This window comes from Exophiala bonariae (genome assembly GCF_035927105.1).
Source record: "Exophiala bonariae strain CCFEE 5792 chromosome Unknown scaffold_6, whole genome shotgun sequence".
Taxonomy (NCBI): Eukaryota; Fungi; Ascomycota; class Eurotiomycetes; order Chaetothyriales; family Herpotrichiellaceae; genus Exophiala; species Exophiala bonariae.
In genome coordinates, this window is record NW_027042481.1 from 1,076,804 (window position 1) to 1,092,638 (window position 15,835).

Below are 15,835 nucleotides of genomic sequence, written 5' to 3' on the forward strand. Positions count from 1 at the left end.
CCAGGACTTTTGTCATCGTGCATGAAACTCTATCACGAAATCCTGATTGGATGGTTTGGCGCCCACCGCCTGCCCTGGTTGATTGCTTCATCTGTCCCTCAAGCTCAGCTCTATCCCGGGACCCAACTTCTGTAGACTGAGAACTGACCCCACTACCGGGAGAGCATCTCAAGTAATCAAGTCAAGTCTCAACTGGTAAGTCTCTCGGCTTTCCGCATCGAGCTCTACATCGCGTGCTGGCATCTTCACTCGACCTTTTTCTACATCCGTACCTCGTACCTCCACACCCACGTAGGTCAACACAAGGGTCAAGACGAGGCGAGGCGAGGCGAGGCTGTATGTAGTCTCCTCGATTAGGAAAACGCGATGCTTTGCCCTCGGCATAGTGCCTACCTAGACTTAACAATGAGGTGAGGAACATCCGTGCCTTTACGTGTATCCGTACGCTTTCCAGACATGGATGCGGAGAATTGATCGAACCCCCGTCAAGTGAAGCGAACACGTACGAGTACGCGGATGACTTCTAACAATTCGCGACCAACAAGGCAGGATCTTATATCCGCCAGCTTGCCCAGACAGACCTACCTATATGTGTACATACCTACAGTACCAAAATGGTTCTTCCGTGCGCACGCGCACGCGCATGTGGGTGCAGCCTGGGTAGATCCTACCTAGTTACTCGACGAGATGATATTTCCTTTCCGTATTGAGCCGCACGGAGTAAGACTGTGCTTTCGGAAGGGGTAACGAAGGCACATATCTAAGTCGTCAAGGCGATCTTTGATTTATTCTAAAATCTAGATTGCTTCACGAGTTGGAGGTGTACTTTTGTTGTACATATGTACACAACTCAAGACAAGTACACATGAATAAGTACGCGCAGTCGTCACTTGGCATCCATATGTCATTGAAAAGGTCAAGTCTTGCCTTGTCTTCTTGCCTGTTCATGTTTATTTTTATCTTCATTTTCGTTTCAAAGCAGTTGATTCTGTTCATGGGTTTCTCGCTGGAGAATATTTCATCATCGTGGTCGTTGTCATAATCCTCATCGTATCTGGTCAATGTCTCATGCTGTTGTGCCCTTCACTCCCCAGTATCAAATGCTCTTTGAAGGAGATATGTGTCCCTGGTGTTCAAGATTCTCAACGCCGCAAGACATCATGTGATATAGATGTTGGGCTTCCCGAAATCAGCTCAGGCACGCCATGATGTTCATTGTGAAGCAGTGGCGCAAGGACATCACACGGGCTGTCGTGTGTCTCCGCCTGACCATTCGCAATCCCCGGTACAGACTTCAGATGCTACGGGACGATCCCGACAATCCAAACTATCAGACATCCCGTTGTGGGAATCATTTCGCCTTCCCGGAAACCGTTCTCGTGAGGTTGCTTGAACTCGAGCTATGTCGAGAGAGGTTCGGCGCTTCCTTTGAACCGGACGATTGTCGAACGAATCTATTTGCGCGGACAAATGTAAGTTAGAAGGTTTCGTGGTCGACGGACTTGTGACCATCCGGGGAAAGAATTCCTGACGTCGCAGGCATGAAGAACTTACGGATTGCGTCTGTCAGCAGCCGGAGGAGTGCTCGCCGCGGCAGATGACCCCTTCGACCAGACCACCTTGGGGTCATAGGACGACCAAGATGCGGAATTCCACACTTTCATGAGTACACTGTCAAGCCAGGAGACAACTAGTCAGTGCGGTCCTCAAAAATTGCCCAGTTGTACAGGCAATGTCTCCATACCTCTGTGTCTTGTCTTCTTGCTGTTCAACTGATACCTCCTTTACGCCGACCTTCATGCCATCTCGACTAAAAGAAACATTCTTGCGCTCCAGCTTTTGCCTTGTCTTGTGACCAACGTCGTGCGCAATCGAGTATGCGACAAAACCTACTGCGGCGATAAATCCAACGAAAAGGATGAGGACGATCAAGGGAATGATGGACGCGGCTTTGGCCATGGTGGTTTCTTTGTCGGGGCTGGTGGTGGGGAATCTGAAGTGACTGGCGGGGTCGAGAATTCGTGGATTGAGTATCGGAAAACTGACCGGTCGAGTAAGATTTTGGCTCTCCTGGGTCAGTGGCAGTACGTGAGAACACTACCTCACGGCGTGAGGTCGTGAGAAAAGAAATCGAACCTTGACACCGAGAGGGTATCGTGGGTGTTTACTGAAGGTCAAGTTATGGGAGCGGTGTGGTTGGGTTCTGTATTTCAAGGAGAATTATCCAGAGATTCTTTTGGCCTCAAGTATAGATACCTCCAAAGGCATTCACGGTGATAGATAATGGAGGAGAGTTTTAAAAGAGTACAACGAAGGTTTTGAGAGGGAGGGCACAGCAGAGTCCACCGATGTTGTTCAGCGGTAGGATTGCGGGCGGAAAATCCTTTGAATCTTCCTCCAACTTTGGGGCCAGATCGTGGCGGGGCGGTAGATGTTCCGGGCAGGAGTGGCCTGCGCGAGGTAACAATACGCGTTGCTTTTACTTAAAGTGGTTTATGGCGATGATGAGTTGCGTGTACAAACCTGAGTATCCATCTGTGCTTGTGATTGTACAACTGTTTGACGTTGCATCCGTTGACTATCGTAAGACGTTGTCGTGCGCGTCAGCCACTTCCTGGACCAAGGAATGTGTTGGCGACCTACACAGAAACTGGTTTCGAGTGAGATTCGAAGTGACAACGAAGACCACAGCTGAGCCACAGTCGACGCACAATTATGTCAAAAGATTGCATGTGAAGAACTCGGAAAAGTGACACTGCAGGCTTAACCCACATGCCGTACTGCCCAGGTGTCATGTAGTTGAATCTCGGGGGACAGAATGGGGCCGAGGGGGCTTGAGTGATAAGGGTCACGGGCCTAAAACAATCGACTGGTTAGGCTCTATCCGTGCTTCGGCTAGCGCTGAAGAGCCCGCGAAGTAACTACCTAGGTAGGTAAGCAGACAGTGCCCGGCTCAAAACCCAGGGGCCAGGGGCCTCTTCCCACAGGAGTTAGCAAGGCCTGTTCAACTGTGCATGTGGCTGTTCAATAATGTCGAAGAGAGACAAAAGTTTCGTAGTAGTCCTCCGCTTATATTCTATCATTAAAGTAGAGACTCAATTCTATATGTACGCCATTTATAGGGTATCTCGATGTCTTGCCCAAACGTCCATTCGCCGACCCATAAGTTCATTCCAGCAGATCTAGAAGGAGATGAGAAAGTTGGATCCTTCCAACCTGAAACCTCCAACCCTGTCACTCTTCAGAGTAGTCATCATCATATATCTCATCTTCAGTACTCATGATCAAAAATCTGTACCCTTTCACTGATCTCCTTGATTCGACTCTGATAGTTCTCTTCGATCTGATCACCCTTGCCACCTGCCACACGGAGAATCAAATCATTCAGACTGCTTCTCCCCAAGATATCGACATGATCACCGGTATTCGGCCCGCCTCGAGGACTGAATCTGTCAGGTTCATGGGGCATTTCGTAGGTCTTGACCTTGACTCCTCCAGGGTTATACCGTTTGATATCCTTCCAACCTTTCGAGCACATGTAGCCCGTCGACACGAGATTTACTGTCCCGTCTCCCTCCCCAAACACCACTCCTCGATCAACCGAGCCGAGTGCTTGTACACGCGCACCGGGAGACGTGATGGACGTGTCGATGGTGATGTTGATGTTGCCGTGCAACGGGTTCTCGGTCTCCTTGTAGAAATATGCTCGTTCCGTGGGCTTCCCAATTCCGTAGAAGCAGTAGATCTTCAGTTTGGGCGCGACGGGGAGCCGGGCTTCTAATGGATTCAGCCAGGTCCGAGGGACATTTTCATTCTTCTCAACATCTACTTTCGTGTGTGCGACGCCGTGCGAGTAGGCGTGTTTGACTTGGTCACGGTACCAGTCCTCGGAATGATCCATGAGGTAGTCGAAGGACTCGGCCATGGTAAGATTTTTGATCGGCGTTTCTGTCGAGTTTGTCTTGAGCTTGAAAGACAGGAAAACACCATTGGTAATGTTCTGTTCCGGTGGTGGTAGATCGTCTGGTGCCCAGGAGCTGTTGCCCCAGACCGCATCACCCCCCTTTGGTAACATAGAAGATATCCCAGGCATGGCTCGGAAGATTTCTGCTCTCTCTTCCTTGGACAGGAACCTCTCTAACCCATAAACAGCAAATGCATTCAGTTGAGCTGTGTCTTTCATCTCCCCAGAGAGTACAGCTGGGATATCCTTTGCTGTCCCCAGCATGCAGCCGGAAATATTGATCCATGAATCAATGTGATCATTCACCCATTTTGGACCTCCATTACCATGATCTTTATGCTCAACCCACTTCATAAAGAAGAAGAAGACTTGGCTGCCCATGGAATGAGAGACCAGAACAGCCTTCTTGCCACTGGTCTTATGGGCTACTTCGATGTAGTTCTTCAATCTGGAAAAATATTGATCACGAACCTCCAAATTCTGATAGGATAATCTCCAGTCATAGGCCGCCGTATAGGCATTGGTAGGATCATAGCCAATGGTGGCCAGATTTTCTAGTATTTTGTTCCAGATCCAGTATCCGGTAATGAAGAAGTCAGTGGCGTCAAACCCTTGAGCTGCTCGTAATTTGATGCCCGGTGGGTCCAAACCCGTGTCCTTGTCAAGCATGATGTGCTTTTTCCAGGCAGCTTGATCCAACACCAAGGCTCTCATCATGGACCAAGAGCCCCAGAGTCTCTTTCGAAAGTACTGCCTGGAAGACGCACCTGTGGACCATGATTCAAGACCTGTAGAAATAACACCTGGAATCATGATAACTGGGTGATGTGCCGAGACACCTTGAGACTGAAGATAGAGGCCTACCGAGAACGAGTCATAGTTGACCGCCTCACGTTCAGCCTTGGAAAGATCTTTGACATCTTTGATGATCCCTGCCGGGATGACATCCATCAAACTATCAAGATTGACATCAAGCAAGCCTTCGAGCTTGATCACATCTTGAGATTCGGCGAAAAGAAGCGCGAGTAGCAACCCCAACAAACCACCCAGGCCAAAGATAAAGCCGGATCTCTTCTTACTGGTTTTGCGTTTGCTGAGTTTTTCAAGTTTCTTGGTTGATATGAGTTTGACTTCTTCACCAGCATCCGGAGTACTTTCCCGGCTATCCGCGGTTGAAGGCGTGTCGTTCACCAGGTTTACGAGACGACGTCGAAGTGCAGACATGTTGGTGCCTGTGGGCGGTGTTCCTCAACATGTAAAATGGTTAGGGATCACGCGGGAGCCCACAATCTTTTGAACGTGTGTGAATCAAGATTCGAGTTGGGATAAAAGTATAAATATCCAGAGAGGTTAGATCCGGACCACGGATCGTTATTAAAAGTACTATGTAACCTGATGGCCGAGGGCTTTGTACTCTGAACAATTTCCCTTACAAATTTCACATGCAGCCTGAGTCTGCAGATACATCCCATTTCGTCATAGGCCTTTTCTCATTTCCTTCTCCCAAAAAAAACGATCTTCAGGCACGATCCAGCCCCTCTCCGAACCATCGGAACGACCTTTACCACTTCGAGAATGGGCCCATACCCATGCGACCTTCGGTAAAGAAAAGAAGATGAGCAGTGATGTCGCAGCTGCTCCTCTCTCATCGAGTGACCTGACCACCTCCGAGTCCATCTCACCCAGCGCGCACTTCCAGTGCACCCCACCCGGCATAGAATATGTGCAGTACTCGCTCGAGAAGGAAGCCGAATACCTCCCTCAGATCCGCGAGCTGATCTCCAAAGACCTCTCGGAACCCTACAGCATCTATGTCTACCGATACTTCCTCTACCAATGGGCCGAGCTGTGCTTTATGGCGGTCGACACCACGGATAACAACAAGCTCGCGGCCGTCGTCATTTGCAAGCTGGAATCACATCGAGGTGGACCCTTGAGGGGTTATATTGCCATGCTGGCCACCAATGAGGCGTTTCGAGGAAAAGGACTCGCCACGACGTTGGTCAGTAAAGCGATTGATCTGATGATCGAGAAAGACGCCGATGAGATCGCACTCGAAACCGAGGAAACCAACACGGCGGCGATGAAGCTGTATGAAAGACTGGGCTTTCTGAGGAGCAAAAAGCTGCACCGGTATTATCTCAATGGCAGCAGCGCGTACAGATTGTTGTTATATTTGAAGCAAGGGGTGGGCGGTATTCCGACCGATTACGATCCCTACAACGATCTTCCACCTAGTGCGCAGGACGATCCAAGATATCAAGGTCAAGACCAGCGTCAAGATCCTCAAGATATTTTCAGTCGCGGCATAATATGATGATGAATCTGTGCGTCAATCGTGATGATCACAGACAGCCACCTATCCATTCTAGCCATCTCTGCACACCCTTGCCAGCTTCTTCACCTTTGACTGCGCCGCCAATAACATCGATTTTGGTATCATATTCTTCTTCCAGCAGTTTGAATGTGAATTTATCTTCTCCTCCACCTCCAAGAACATCGTCTCCTTCGTCCTCATCTGTGTCCTGACCTACCGCACTAAGTCCCTTGCTTCTCGATACTCGAACCCGCTCAATCTCAGACTGTAGACGATCTTTAACTGCGCCAGTTGGTAGAGCCGTGAACAGGTCCTGCTTGTTCGCTGCAATCAGCACGGGAAGCGCGGCTTTGGGCTTCTTTGACCCTTTGTCTGATAGTCTCCTCTGTAGCGCAAGCAACGTATCGTGCAGGTATGCGGCGGTGTCCCGAGAAGCAGAAGAGTCACTGGAATCAAGAACACTGGAATCCACCACAAAGATTACCCCGCGCAAAGCAGGATTATTGAGTTGCGACAAGGCATGTTCGAGTCTCAACTTCCCATGCCCCGGAGTGTCGATTATGCTGTAAGGAGTCGGATGTTTGTCTTTCAAGGACGCATCGTTTTGAGAACGATACTTGTTGGATCCGAGAGGAATCGTGCCCGGAAGAAGTAAGCTGACATTTGTCTTGACTTGGGAAGTCCGAGTTGGGGATGGTTCGGATTCCTTTTCTTCAGGATTGGAGGATTGTTTTTGTATCTGACAGCGTTAGTGACGGACACCATAATGTAGCGGGTAGATAAGTACCAAAGACACGAAAGATGTCTTGCCGGCACCACTGGGCCCTAGGAGGAGGAAGGTTGGGGTGGACTTCGTTCGATTTGCCTGAGTGTAGAAATAGAGATGTAAACAGACTGGTAGACCGAATGTGATGAGGAGTGCGATGGCGATGATCAAAGGGTCGCCAGAGAAGAGCCTCGTGAGGATGCTATCGGGCGATGACCAGCCCATGGCGAGATATTGTTCTTGTTGAACAAACAAAAAGTTGCTTTCGATGGTGATCTGGCAAAAGTTGACTCTATCCTTGTCTGTCTTGTCTGTACTTCGGCGCAGGTGATTCCCCTCTATCTTCGTTCTAGGGCGGCGCTCACGATCCCTCGCCGCCCTAGCCCACTATCACATGATCGACCCCTTCACGCCACAGCCTTACCTGAGGTCAACGTACGTCTCCTGTAAATAGTTTTCCACTTTCACAGGTCGAAATGTGCAAATTACGCACGTCTCTCAATACCTCTACTCCCTACAAATATACCAACACTCCACCTGACTTTCACCACCTCGGTGACAGCAAGTCTAGATTCACCTATTCCTGACATCTTCATGGGTTAAAGCAACCAAATGGACATCCCTGAATCATTGCACAAAGTTTTTGCTTTTCTTCCGTGTCCATAATTTGCGGAACCTGGTGTGGACATATTTAACTGCGAAAGCCGCGAGCTGGCTGCGAGTAGTCCTCAGCACCGGTCTTGATGTGCTCGAAGTCTGTGTCTGATTCCAGAAATGAAAGTCAGTGCAATCTACCAATCTCCGGTGGCCTCTTGGATCTTTCTGCAGCACATCTAGAGACTCTCGTACCTAGCCATTGCTACCAACAACTTCTGATACGCTTGTCCGCTTCTCAAATGAGACGAAGTTCATACAGGATCAATTTTGAACTTTGACTGACAGTTTAGTTCCCGCAGCCTAGAATACCGATGCTGTCGTTCTAGGTGGCGTTCTAGATACCACAGACCCAAAGTGATCCAAAGCTAGTCTCAATCGGCTAGCACCAGCCTTGTTGACGTCAGATTGAACTGTCTGGCAAATGAATAAACCGCTTTGACCGGAACAGGTATGCTCCGCTTTGAAGGTCTAACCTTATCTCGACAGTGTTTATCACGACCCCCATTTCATGGGCCTGCTCTAGAACAAGAGATGAATCTGCTGTTGGGCATCCCTGTGATACATCGCACCGCCTCAACAGCGCACCATCCACATACTGGTTCTAAGGAGCAAGATGAAAACAAGACTGCACGGTGCCGCCTGCAAGACCTGTCGGCGTAGAGGACGCAAGTGTACGCGAGAACTCCCCAATTGCCAAACTTGTGTGGTCAAAGGCATTCAATGTGAAGGATACGTTCTTAAATGGTCCGGTTTCGCAAGTCGTGGGAAGCTGGCGGGCCAATCTTCTATGGAAGACATGCAGGCCACAACCATATCAAGAAGGAAACGGACATTGCCAACCCTGCCTCTTGATACAACCATCGAAGCTTCTTCCACCGACGACTTGGCACCGGTTGATGAGACTTATGCTACTGATATTGATCAACCGGACACGGTCCAGAACCTACTTGACACCGCCGACATAAACACAATGGATGCATTTTCGATGTTTTCGCTCTCAATGTCCACTCCAACGGAGCATACTGATTTTGCTGAACATTATTCTGGCACCACAGATAGTTTTCTGCCCGAGAACTTCCTGCTAACCATCGAAGATACTGGAGGCACTATTGAGGCTGCCGGTACATCATCGAGACATAGCAATGGCGACGGCGAGGGTGTGGTCCAGCCTTATCACAAACATGGCATGCTGGGATCAACCTTATCGCAAAGCTTGGATCTCTACAATATTCCTTGGGAACTAAAGCATTTACTCAACTATCACATCTTGGAGGTCGCACCACGGCTTTGCATCGATAATAAGACAATGCGCAACCCCTACAGTCAGTACATTCTTCCACTTGCCGTTCACAACCCAGCACTACTGTATGCTTGCGCGGCCTTGGCCGCCTGCCACTTTAATGTACGGTTGCTTGATCCTGGCTTTCACGTACAAGCGCTGCGCTTCAAAGGGAAAGCGATGAGAAGATTCCAGGAGCAGCTGTGGATGGAGCCGAGTGTCGCTGATGATGGCAAGCTTGCGACCATCCTCATGCTCACCCTTACCGACTTGTGCCTTGGCGGATACTCGAATTTTGACGCCCATTTCTCAGCGGCCCGCAGACTGATTGACTTACGCGGAGACCACATGACACCTGATTGCTTTGTCGAGCAATATATCGCTTGTCTGGATATCATGTCCGCGGCCTCCGGCCAGAGAAAGCCCAAGTTTACATGTGCTGATGTCTTACGCCTCAGAGGACCTTCAATCGAATGGAGCTACGACGTGTTCCCTTGTCCACCGGGTCAATTTGAGATTGTGGCAATGACCGTGGAATTACACAAGTCGCTGGGAGATAGCAAAAATCCTTCCGTTGAGGACCAGGCCCAAGCCTTTCAATTGAAGCAGCGACTCTTCATGCTACCTCTCTATAATGAACGTGGGGAGGATTGGCTGCATCTTACAGAGGCCTATCGACATGCAATAGCCCTGTACATCATAAGGCTATTCAACTTGACTGCCGACGAAGACGAGATATCATGGCTGACACAAAGCATTTTCCACCATGCTAAATCAATACCGGCCTTGACTGGTTGGGCAGATAATCTCTTGTGGCCACTGTTCCATGCAGGTTTGGAACTCACCGACGAGAGACGCAGACAATGGCTTCGCGACAGAGCACATCTCATGCAACGAAGTGGAGGATTCAAGAATGTTGACTCGGTGATGACCATACTGGAAAAGGTGTGGGGCTCGGAGACCCGTCCCGACTATCTCACGCTTCTATCGTCCGAGGGCCTGGGTTCTATGATTCCGGTGTGACGAAACGGCATATCATTGCATTACACTAGTTCCAACGGCTTACCTAACTCACCATCATGCAAAATAGTATTGGCACACCGCTGGCCAATCAGATAAGCATTTATCTGTGTGTGGTTCGAAGTGAGTATCGGGCAGACCGACAGGTCCGCCACCCTCAGACCTTCCACTCCAATGACTCGGAAATAACGATCAACGACAGCTTGGCTGTTGCGCAATGGGCCCATCCGACATGTCCCCAGACTATGGTATCCTTGACCTAGGTTTGTCCGCACAAATCTCAGAATACTTTCATCATCATCGCCATTCGGACCGTGCACCATTCGCTGAATATTCGAGCGATAGGCACGTGTCCGACCAATCGCGATCGCCTTTCTGACAGTCTCTATCGCAATCCTCTTGTCGTATGGGTGTTGCAAAAACCGAGGATCTATACGAGGGAGGTCTCTCGGATTGGCAGACTGCAATGAAACTGTTCCCCTCGAAAGGTTATTCTGCAGCAGCAACTCGTGGGTCATGTAAGTCTCTTGAGGTGAGCCCGTCTCGAAAGCTGCCGGACCCGAACCTAGCCATATTTCAGCGGACGGCCTCGTTTTCTCGAGCATGAAGTTCTTCGTCTTTTCATCGAGCGTCTCAAATTCGGAGCTTTGAAAAAGATCTTGAATTTTAGGAAACGCTACAGATCCGCTCGTTCCAAAGGTGTTATGAGGCCCCGTCCTGTCCTTGGCATATTGGGCGTCGGCCTCTGCCAACAGCTTGGGATTGGCGAAGATCTGATTATGCGCTGGGGAGCTATCTCTGACCTGGTATTCGATCGTGAGGATGCTGTGGTCCAACATGTTTTGGCCGACCTCAGGGTTGTCAAGCACAGATTGAATGCCTAGCTGTTCCAGTTCATGCTTCCGCCCGACTCCCGACAACATCAGCAATTGGGGAGAACCGAAAGTCCCCTGACAGATGATAACTTCCTTCCGGCAAAACGCTTCGAGTGTTGTACTGTCGACTTTATTGTGCAGCTTCACGCCTTTGGCCTTCTTGTTATCAAACATCACCTGATCCACATCTGTATTCGTGAGGATCTTCAAATTTGGTAGGCTCTCCTGCTTCTGCTGGTCGAGAAAGGCGTTCGCCGCATACGACCGAATGCCACCGCCAGTGTTGAACTGTGCTAAACTAACCCCAACAGGGTCGCCGGCGTTGTTATCCTTGCAGAGTGGGATACCAGTCTCCCCACATGCTTGAATAAACGTATCTACCCCTGGGGTCATTACATCACCAAATCCGACTTTTATAGGACCTCCAGCGCCGTGGCACGACAGATCCGGATCTGCGTATTGCTCAAATCCACACGGCCGCGAGGGTCGGAAATCCTCCAGCTGCTTCATTAGTGGCAAGATGTTCTTCCATGCCCAGCTGTCATCCTCAGTCAAACGAGCCCACTCGTCGTAATCAGCCGCTGGTCCACGAGCTAGAGCCATATAGTTAATGGCACTGCTCCCACCGAGTTGCTTTCCACGCAAGAATAATATCGAGCGCCCTCCAAGTTCTTTCTGTGGCACGGTCGGCAACTGCCACAGGCCTTCCGGATCGGCCGAGAGTTGATGGACATATTTGCCTGGGATGAGAACGTCAGATGGTGCCGTTGCATCTCGCCCTGCTTCGACGAGCAGGACAGAGACGTTTAAGTTGGATGCCAGCGTTGAAGCAACGACACATCCTGAAGTTCCTCCACCGCAGACTATGTAGTCAAAGATCAATGTGCCATCCATTTCTTTTGGATTTGTTATAGCTGTGTTGTGTCGCGCTTCTCTGTGGTTCCTCGATTTTTAAAGGGGGACAAATCCACAAAACTACTTTTGAAGTCTGCAGAATATCACTTTTATGATCGTCGTGATAGTTAATATCTTCTTGGGTTTGAAATTAAAGCACGCAGCTGTATTCCTTCCCACTCAGGACAGGCGGGCTCACCATAGCAGCGCTGAGCAGCGATCAAGATCCTTGTCGGGCCCCGTACAGCACAGTTGGCCATTTCGGAAGATTCGATAACAGGAAAGGCTTGTCGTGAGTGACCACGGTACAGCACACACGTGGTAGGTGGTGGGAGGCGTACAAGCTCGAAACGGCCGGCAATTGAGTAAGCTTTGGTCTCGCCTCGGCACCCACCATTACCGTATTGGGCCAATATTTACGTCGAGCATTGCATGATGCTGGGGTCTGTCCGTCTGTCTGGCCTCGTATGGTTCAGCACTCGATCTGACCTCCTGTTACCCCGAGGGACCATGATCTCAAGCTCAGCGGAGACGAGGGGGGAATATGGGTGAAATATGGGTAAAATTCAATCTCCATTCAAGAATATTCAAGAAACTCTAATGTGACAAGTACGTAGCTCTATGACATTGTTCCTAAGTTTCCCAGAACGCAGGGAAGCCTAGTGAGCTCTTCATTATCGGGTCCCATGACACTACACATGCGCATTCGAGTCTTGACCATACACGAGAGATTGTAACCACTTTGAGATTCCAGGAACTAACCAGCCACCCACTATGAAGTAGATCTCAGACCCTGTCTATGTCATCTGTTACTTTACAAGGGTTTCTCTGCAGTCTCGGGCTCGGACGTATTGACTGCAGACAGCACCTCCAACCCCGCGATATCAACATGCGGCCCTGTGAAGGACTTTCTTTTCCCACCCCACCAGAGGGCAAGAATGACCAAGCAGACGCCAACGAGCACAACACTCAGGTAGTTCATATTTTGCGCCGTGACAGGTAAAAATACGGGGAAGCAGAACAAGACTGCGAAAAGAGTCATCCAGAGTACAGAAAAGGCATTGCAGAACGGCCCGAAGATGGGTCCTAGGTCAAATTGGCGGTTTGGCAGACACTTGTCGCGGCCACGAAGCAGCACCACTGCCTGAGGAATCGCATAGGTGACGTTCAGCCCCAAGATGGACAGGCTGATGAAACTGTTGAATGCAGTGGTGGATCCGATATAGATAAGCCCGTAGAGGATGCAGAAGACAAGCGTAGCGTAGGTCGCATTTGCAGGCACCTGTAAGTTCGGATGCGTTTCTGCGAAGATTTTGCTGTAAGGCAATCCGTTGTCTCTTGCAAACGCCCACGTCTGGCGGCCGGCAGAGACGAAGCAACTGATGGTAGCGCCGTAATCTAGATAGCTCTTGTTCAGCAGGTGTTGTTTATGCGCAATGTTATGCATAATTGCGTTTCGTGGGGGAAGGGGGACTTACAGGCAAACAGGAGCCAGGCAGCGAAAAATGCTGCGCCGGCTTCAGATCCCAAGGCTTGATGGTAGACCGTCAATATTGGCAAGGCTGACACGGACACTTCATCCAAATCACTGGAGGAGAACATAAAGGCGATGGTCCATGTGAAGGCGGTGATCATTCCAATAAGCATGGTCAAGCACATCGCTTGAGGAACCCTTTTCCCTGGATTGGGCATTTCTTCCGCCACGTGCGTAACTCTGATGAATTGAGAAGATTAGTCTATGAACAGTTTCCAAGGGGGTTAGACGACAAAGGAGAAACTCACGAATCCACTGCCAGATAGGTGTACATGCAGGTTCCTACAGCCAGTAGAAAAGCTGTGCCGTCGCCCCATCCAGTCTGATTATACCAATCGGTGAATACTTTGGAACTGCTCTGCTTCTGCTTGCTTCTTGACAAGACGGTGATGGTGAAGACGACAAATCCAACTATGGACGAAAGAAAGAAGACGACTTCCAATTTGGGAATCTGGCGAGGCAGCCAAACGACAATAACGACAGCAACAATGCAGAGGAGGACGTAGATAAGATACACCTGCCACTGTGTCCATACGTATTCGGGATGGAGAAAAGAAGCGATGTTCGTGACGACCTGTGCACAGAAAATGGCCGCCGAAGCGGCTGTCAAACACCAAGCGATGACACTCAGCCAGCCGACCGTGAATGCCACAGCCGATCGATACTCGGACGAGGAGACCATAAAGGCGAAGCTGGATTCCATCAATAAGGGAATCAAGAGCTGCCGCTGCGTGTGGCTGGGGCTTACTGATATTGGCCACCGCTTGAGGGAAATGCTGATGCTAGTTCCGCCAGCCCGGCGGTGATGAAGCAGCAGGCTATGGTCGCGACGATAAGGCCAAAGAAAACGGTCGGGCCACCTCCCGCGAACAATGGGTAGGCGAAAACTGCAGAGTAACCGATCCAAGAGTTTGTGATGCTAAAGGCGAGGGAGAGCGTAGCAAAGGCCCCAAATTGACGCGGTAGTTCACCGACATGGCCCTGTGCGCGAAGCTGAATTTCGTCGGTGGACAAACCATTCTGCTCGATTGGAGATGCGACTGGTGACATGGTTTCAGCGCCGTTGATTGCTATCACTGTCTGAAATGGTGGACAGAAGTTGAGGCCCCAGAGCACCACAACGGGCAGGCCGCTCACTTGTATCAATCATTCTGAGCGGGAACGGCTGAGGTTGGGAATTGAACTATCGCGACGCCTTGTCTTTCGCGTGCCTCGCCCGAATCATGTTGGTCGGCGGAATCACGAACTCTATCGAGCGAGACCTTGTCAGCTTTACATCGCTCAATCCTGGGGAGGGTCTGCTGGGCCAGCTCATCTATTGCCCAGATACGGTTAGGGCGCTCCGAGTTCACAGGCTCCTTATCAGCCGCAGCGATTGGTCGCTCCCGTGGTTGTGCCACCTCGACTCGTAAAGCCCCACGGGTGCGACACCCCCATGGCATCGATGAATGCTCTAGAGGGCTAGCATCTATATAGGATGAGTTTTGCGAAGGTGAAGAGTCCGATGAAACCTAAGCCGCAAGTCTTACAAGTGAAAGTTGACCGAATACCCAGTTCGCGACATTCCTCCTCGCGACCCGACGCATGAAGTATGGCATTCGTCAAGAACCACGACTATCCTGGATACGCGTCCCTGGGAGATGTATTCAACATCAGCTCTGCGGTTTCATTTCACGGCAAAAATGCACGCATAGTCGCGACCTCGGGCCAGATCGGCGAAGCCAGTGATTATTCGCCATTCACGCCCAACGGCACAGACGGCCAGCAATTCGGCGGCGGCCACTCACAACAGTTCGACATCGCCATGCATAACATCCAGAAGTCCCTGGCCGCAGCATCACCCCATCTCAGCGTGACCGAGCTATGGGAAGGCGTGTATAATATCACTTCTTTCCATGTGGGAGTCCTGTCGCAGGACGAGCAACTCGAAATCGCGGCAGTGGCACGGAAATACCTGGGCAAGAACAAGCCGGCGTGGGCAGCAATCTGTGTGGCAGCTTTGTTCCCGCCAAAGTGCTTAGTGGAGATCCAGGTTCAAGCGGCGTATGAAAACTAGTGGTGGAAGCCCTACGGAGGCGAGGAATGAGGCAACATGCCAGCTGTAATGTTGTCGATGGCATGTGACCAGCGGCTCCTTGCTTGGGTAATTGGTCTTGCGGATTTGAAGCCGTGTTTCTCTTTCTCTCCTTGAACTAGCCGTACTCGCGTTTAGTTCATTAGTCTTCAGTGTGACAATCAAACTCTATGATCAATTGGGAGCGTATGTCTTCGCTGCTCACCGACGCAGATAAGCTGAGCCGCCGAGTATCATAATGAGAGGCAGGCCAATTTCTTTGAACGGGACCCAGCCCATTAGGTACCACCAATAGCAAGTGTAGGTAACCAGTTTCAAAGAAACCTGAGAAGCATCGGCTGTGGCATTCACGGAACCATGCGAGAGAGGCACCTGGCAGCGACGGCGCTGTCTAGTCCAAAAATGAGGTCGCGATACTCTCGCGGAGAGCATTAATACTACGACCTCCTCGCTGA

The 15,835-nt window shown here is 50.3% G+C and overlaps 8 protein-coding genes across 8 annotated transcripts; 3 read left to right on the forward strand and 5 right to left on the reverse strand.

Annotated features, from left to right (window-relative positions):
• Positions 1 to 1,550: 1,550 nt before the first annotated feature.
• Positions 1,551 to 1,959, reverse strand: LTR84_011844 (uncharacterized protein; the record flags this gene model as incomplete). The annotated part of the gene is made up of 2 exons (XM_064855372.1): positions 1,551 to 1,671; positions 1,745 to 1,959. 2 exons carry the CDS (start codon positions 1,957 to 1,959, stop codon positions 1,551 to 1,553), a joined length of 336 nt encoding a protein of 111 aa, XP_064708961.1.
• Positions 1,960 to 3,271: 1,312 nt separating this feature from the next.
• On the reverse strand, positions 3,272 to 5,188 carry LTR84_011845 (uncharacterized protein; the record flags this gene model as incomplete). Its single annotated transcript, XM_064855373.1, has 1 exon — positions 3,272 to 5,188. The coding sequence occupies one exon, from the start codon at positions 5,186 to 5,188 to the stop codon at positions 3,272 to 3,274; it is 1,917 nt and encodes a 638-aa protein (XP_064708962.1).
• Positions 5,189 to 5,579: 391 nt separating this feature from the next.
• On the forward strand, positions 5,580 to 6,281 carry LTR84_011846 (uncharacterized protein; the record flags this gene model as incomplete). The annotated part of the gene is made up of 1 exon (XM_064855374.1): positions 5,580 to 6,281. The coding sequence occupies one exon, from the start codon at positions 5,580 to 5,582 to the stop codon at positions 6,279 to 6,281; it is 702 nt and encodes a 233-aa protein (XP_064708963.1).
• A 28-nt stretch (positions 6,282 to 6,309) lies between these two features.
• On the reverse strand, positions 6,310 to 7,272 carry LTR84_011847 (uncharacterized protein; the record flags this gene model as incomplete). Its single annotated transcript, XM_064855375.1, has 2 exons — positions 6,310 to 7,020; positions 7,069 to 7,272. 2 exons carry the CDS (start codon positions 7,270 to 7,272, stop codon positions 6,310 to 6,312), a joined length of 915 nt encoding a protein of 304 aa, XP_064708964.1.
• A 1,045-nt stretch (positions 7,273 to 8,317) lies between these two features.
• LTR84_011848 (uncharacterized protein) lies at positions 8,318 to 10,006 on the forward strand (the record flags this gene model as incomplete). Its single annotated transcript, XM_064855376.1, has 1 exon — positions 8,318 to 10,006. The coding sequence occupies one exon, from the start codon at positions 8,318 to 8,320 to the stop codon at positions 10,004 to 10,006; it is 1,689 nt and encodes a 562-aa protein (XP_064708965.1).
• A 20-nt stretch (positions 10,007 to 10,026) lies between these two features.
• Positions 10,027 to 11,772, reverse strand: LTR84_011849 (uncharacterized protein; the record flags this gene model as incomplete). The annotated part of the gene is made up of 1 exon (XM_064855377.1): positions 10,027 to 11,772. The coding sequence occupies one exon, from the start codon at positions 11,770 to 11,772 to the stop codon at positions 10,027 to 10,029; it is 1,746 nt and encodes a 581-aa protein (XP_064708966.1).
• An 814-nt stretch (positions 11,773 to 12,586) lies between these two features.
• Positions 12,587 to 14,356, reverse strand: LTR84_011850 (uncharacterized protein; the record flags this gene model as incomplete). The annotated part of the gene is made up of 4 exons (XM_064855378.1): positions 12,587 to 13,170; positions 13,251 to 13,486; positions 13,555 to 13,998; positions 14,055 to 14,356. 4 exons carry the CDS (start codon positions 14,354 to 14,356, stop codon positions 12,587 to 12,589), a joined length of 1,566 nt encoding a protein of 521 aa, XP_064708967.1.
• Positions 14,357 to 14,897: 541 nt separating this feature from the next.
• Positions 14,898 to 15,362, forward strand: LTR84_011851 (uncharacterized protein; the record flags this gene model as incomplete). The annotated part of the gene is made up of 1 exon (XM_064855379.1): positions 14,898 to 15,362. One exon carries the CDS (start codon positions 14,898 to 14,900, stop codon positions 15,360 to 15,362), a length of 465 nt encoding a protein of 154 aa, XP_064708968.1.
• Between the last annotated feature and the right edge of the window lie 473 nt (positions 15,363 to 15,835).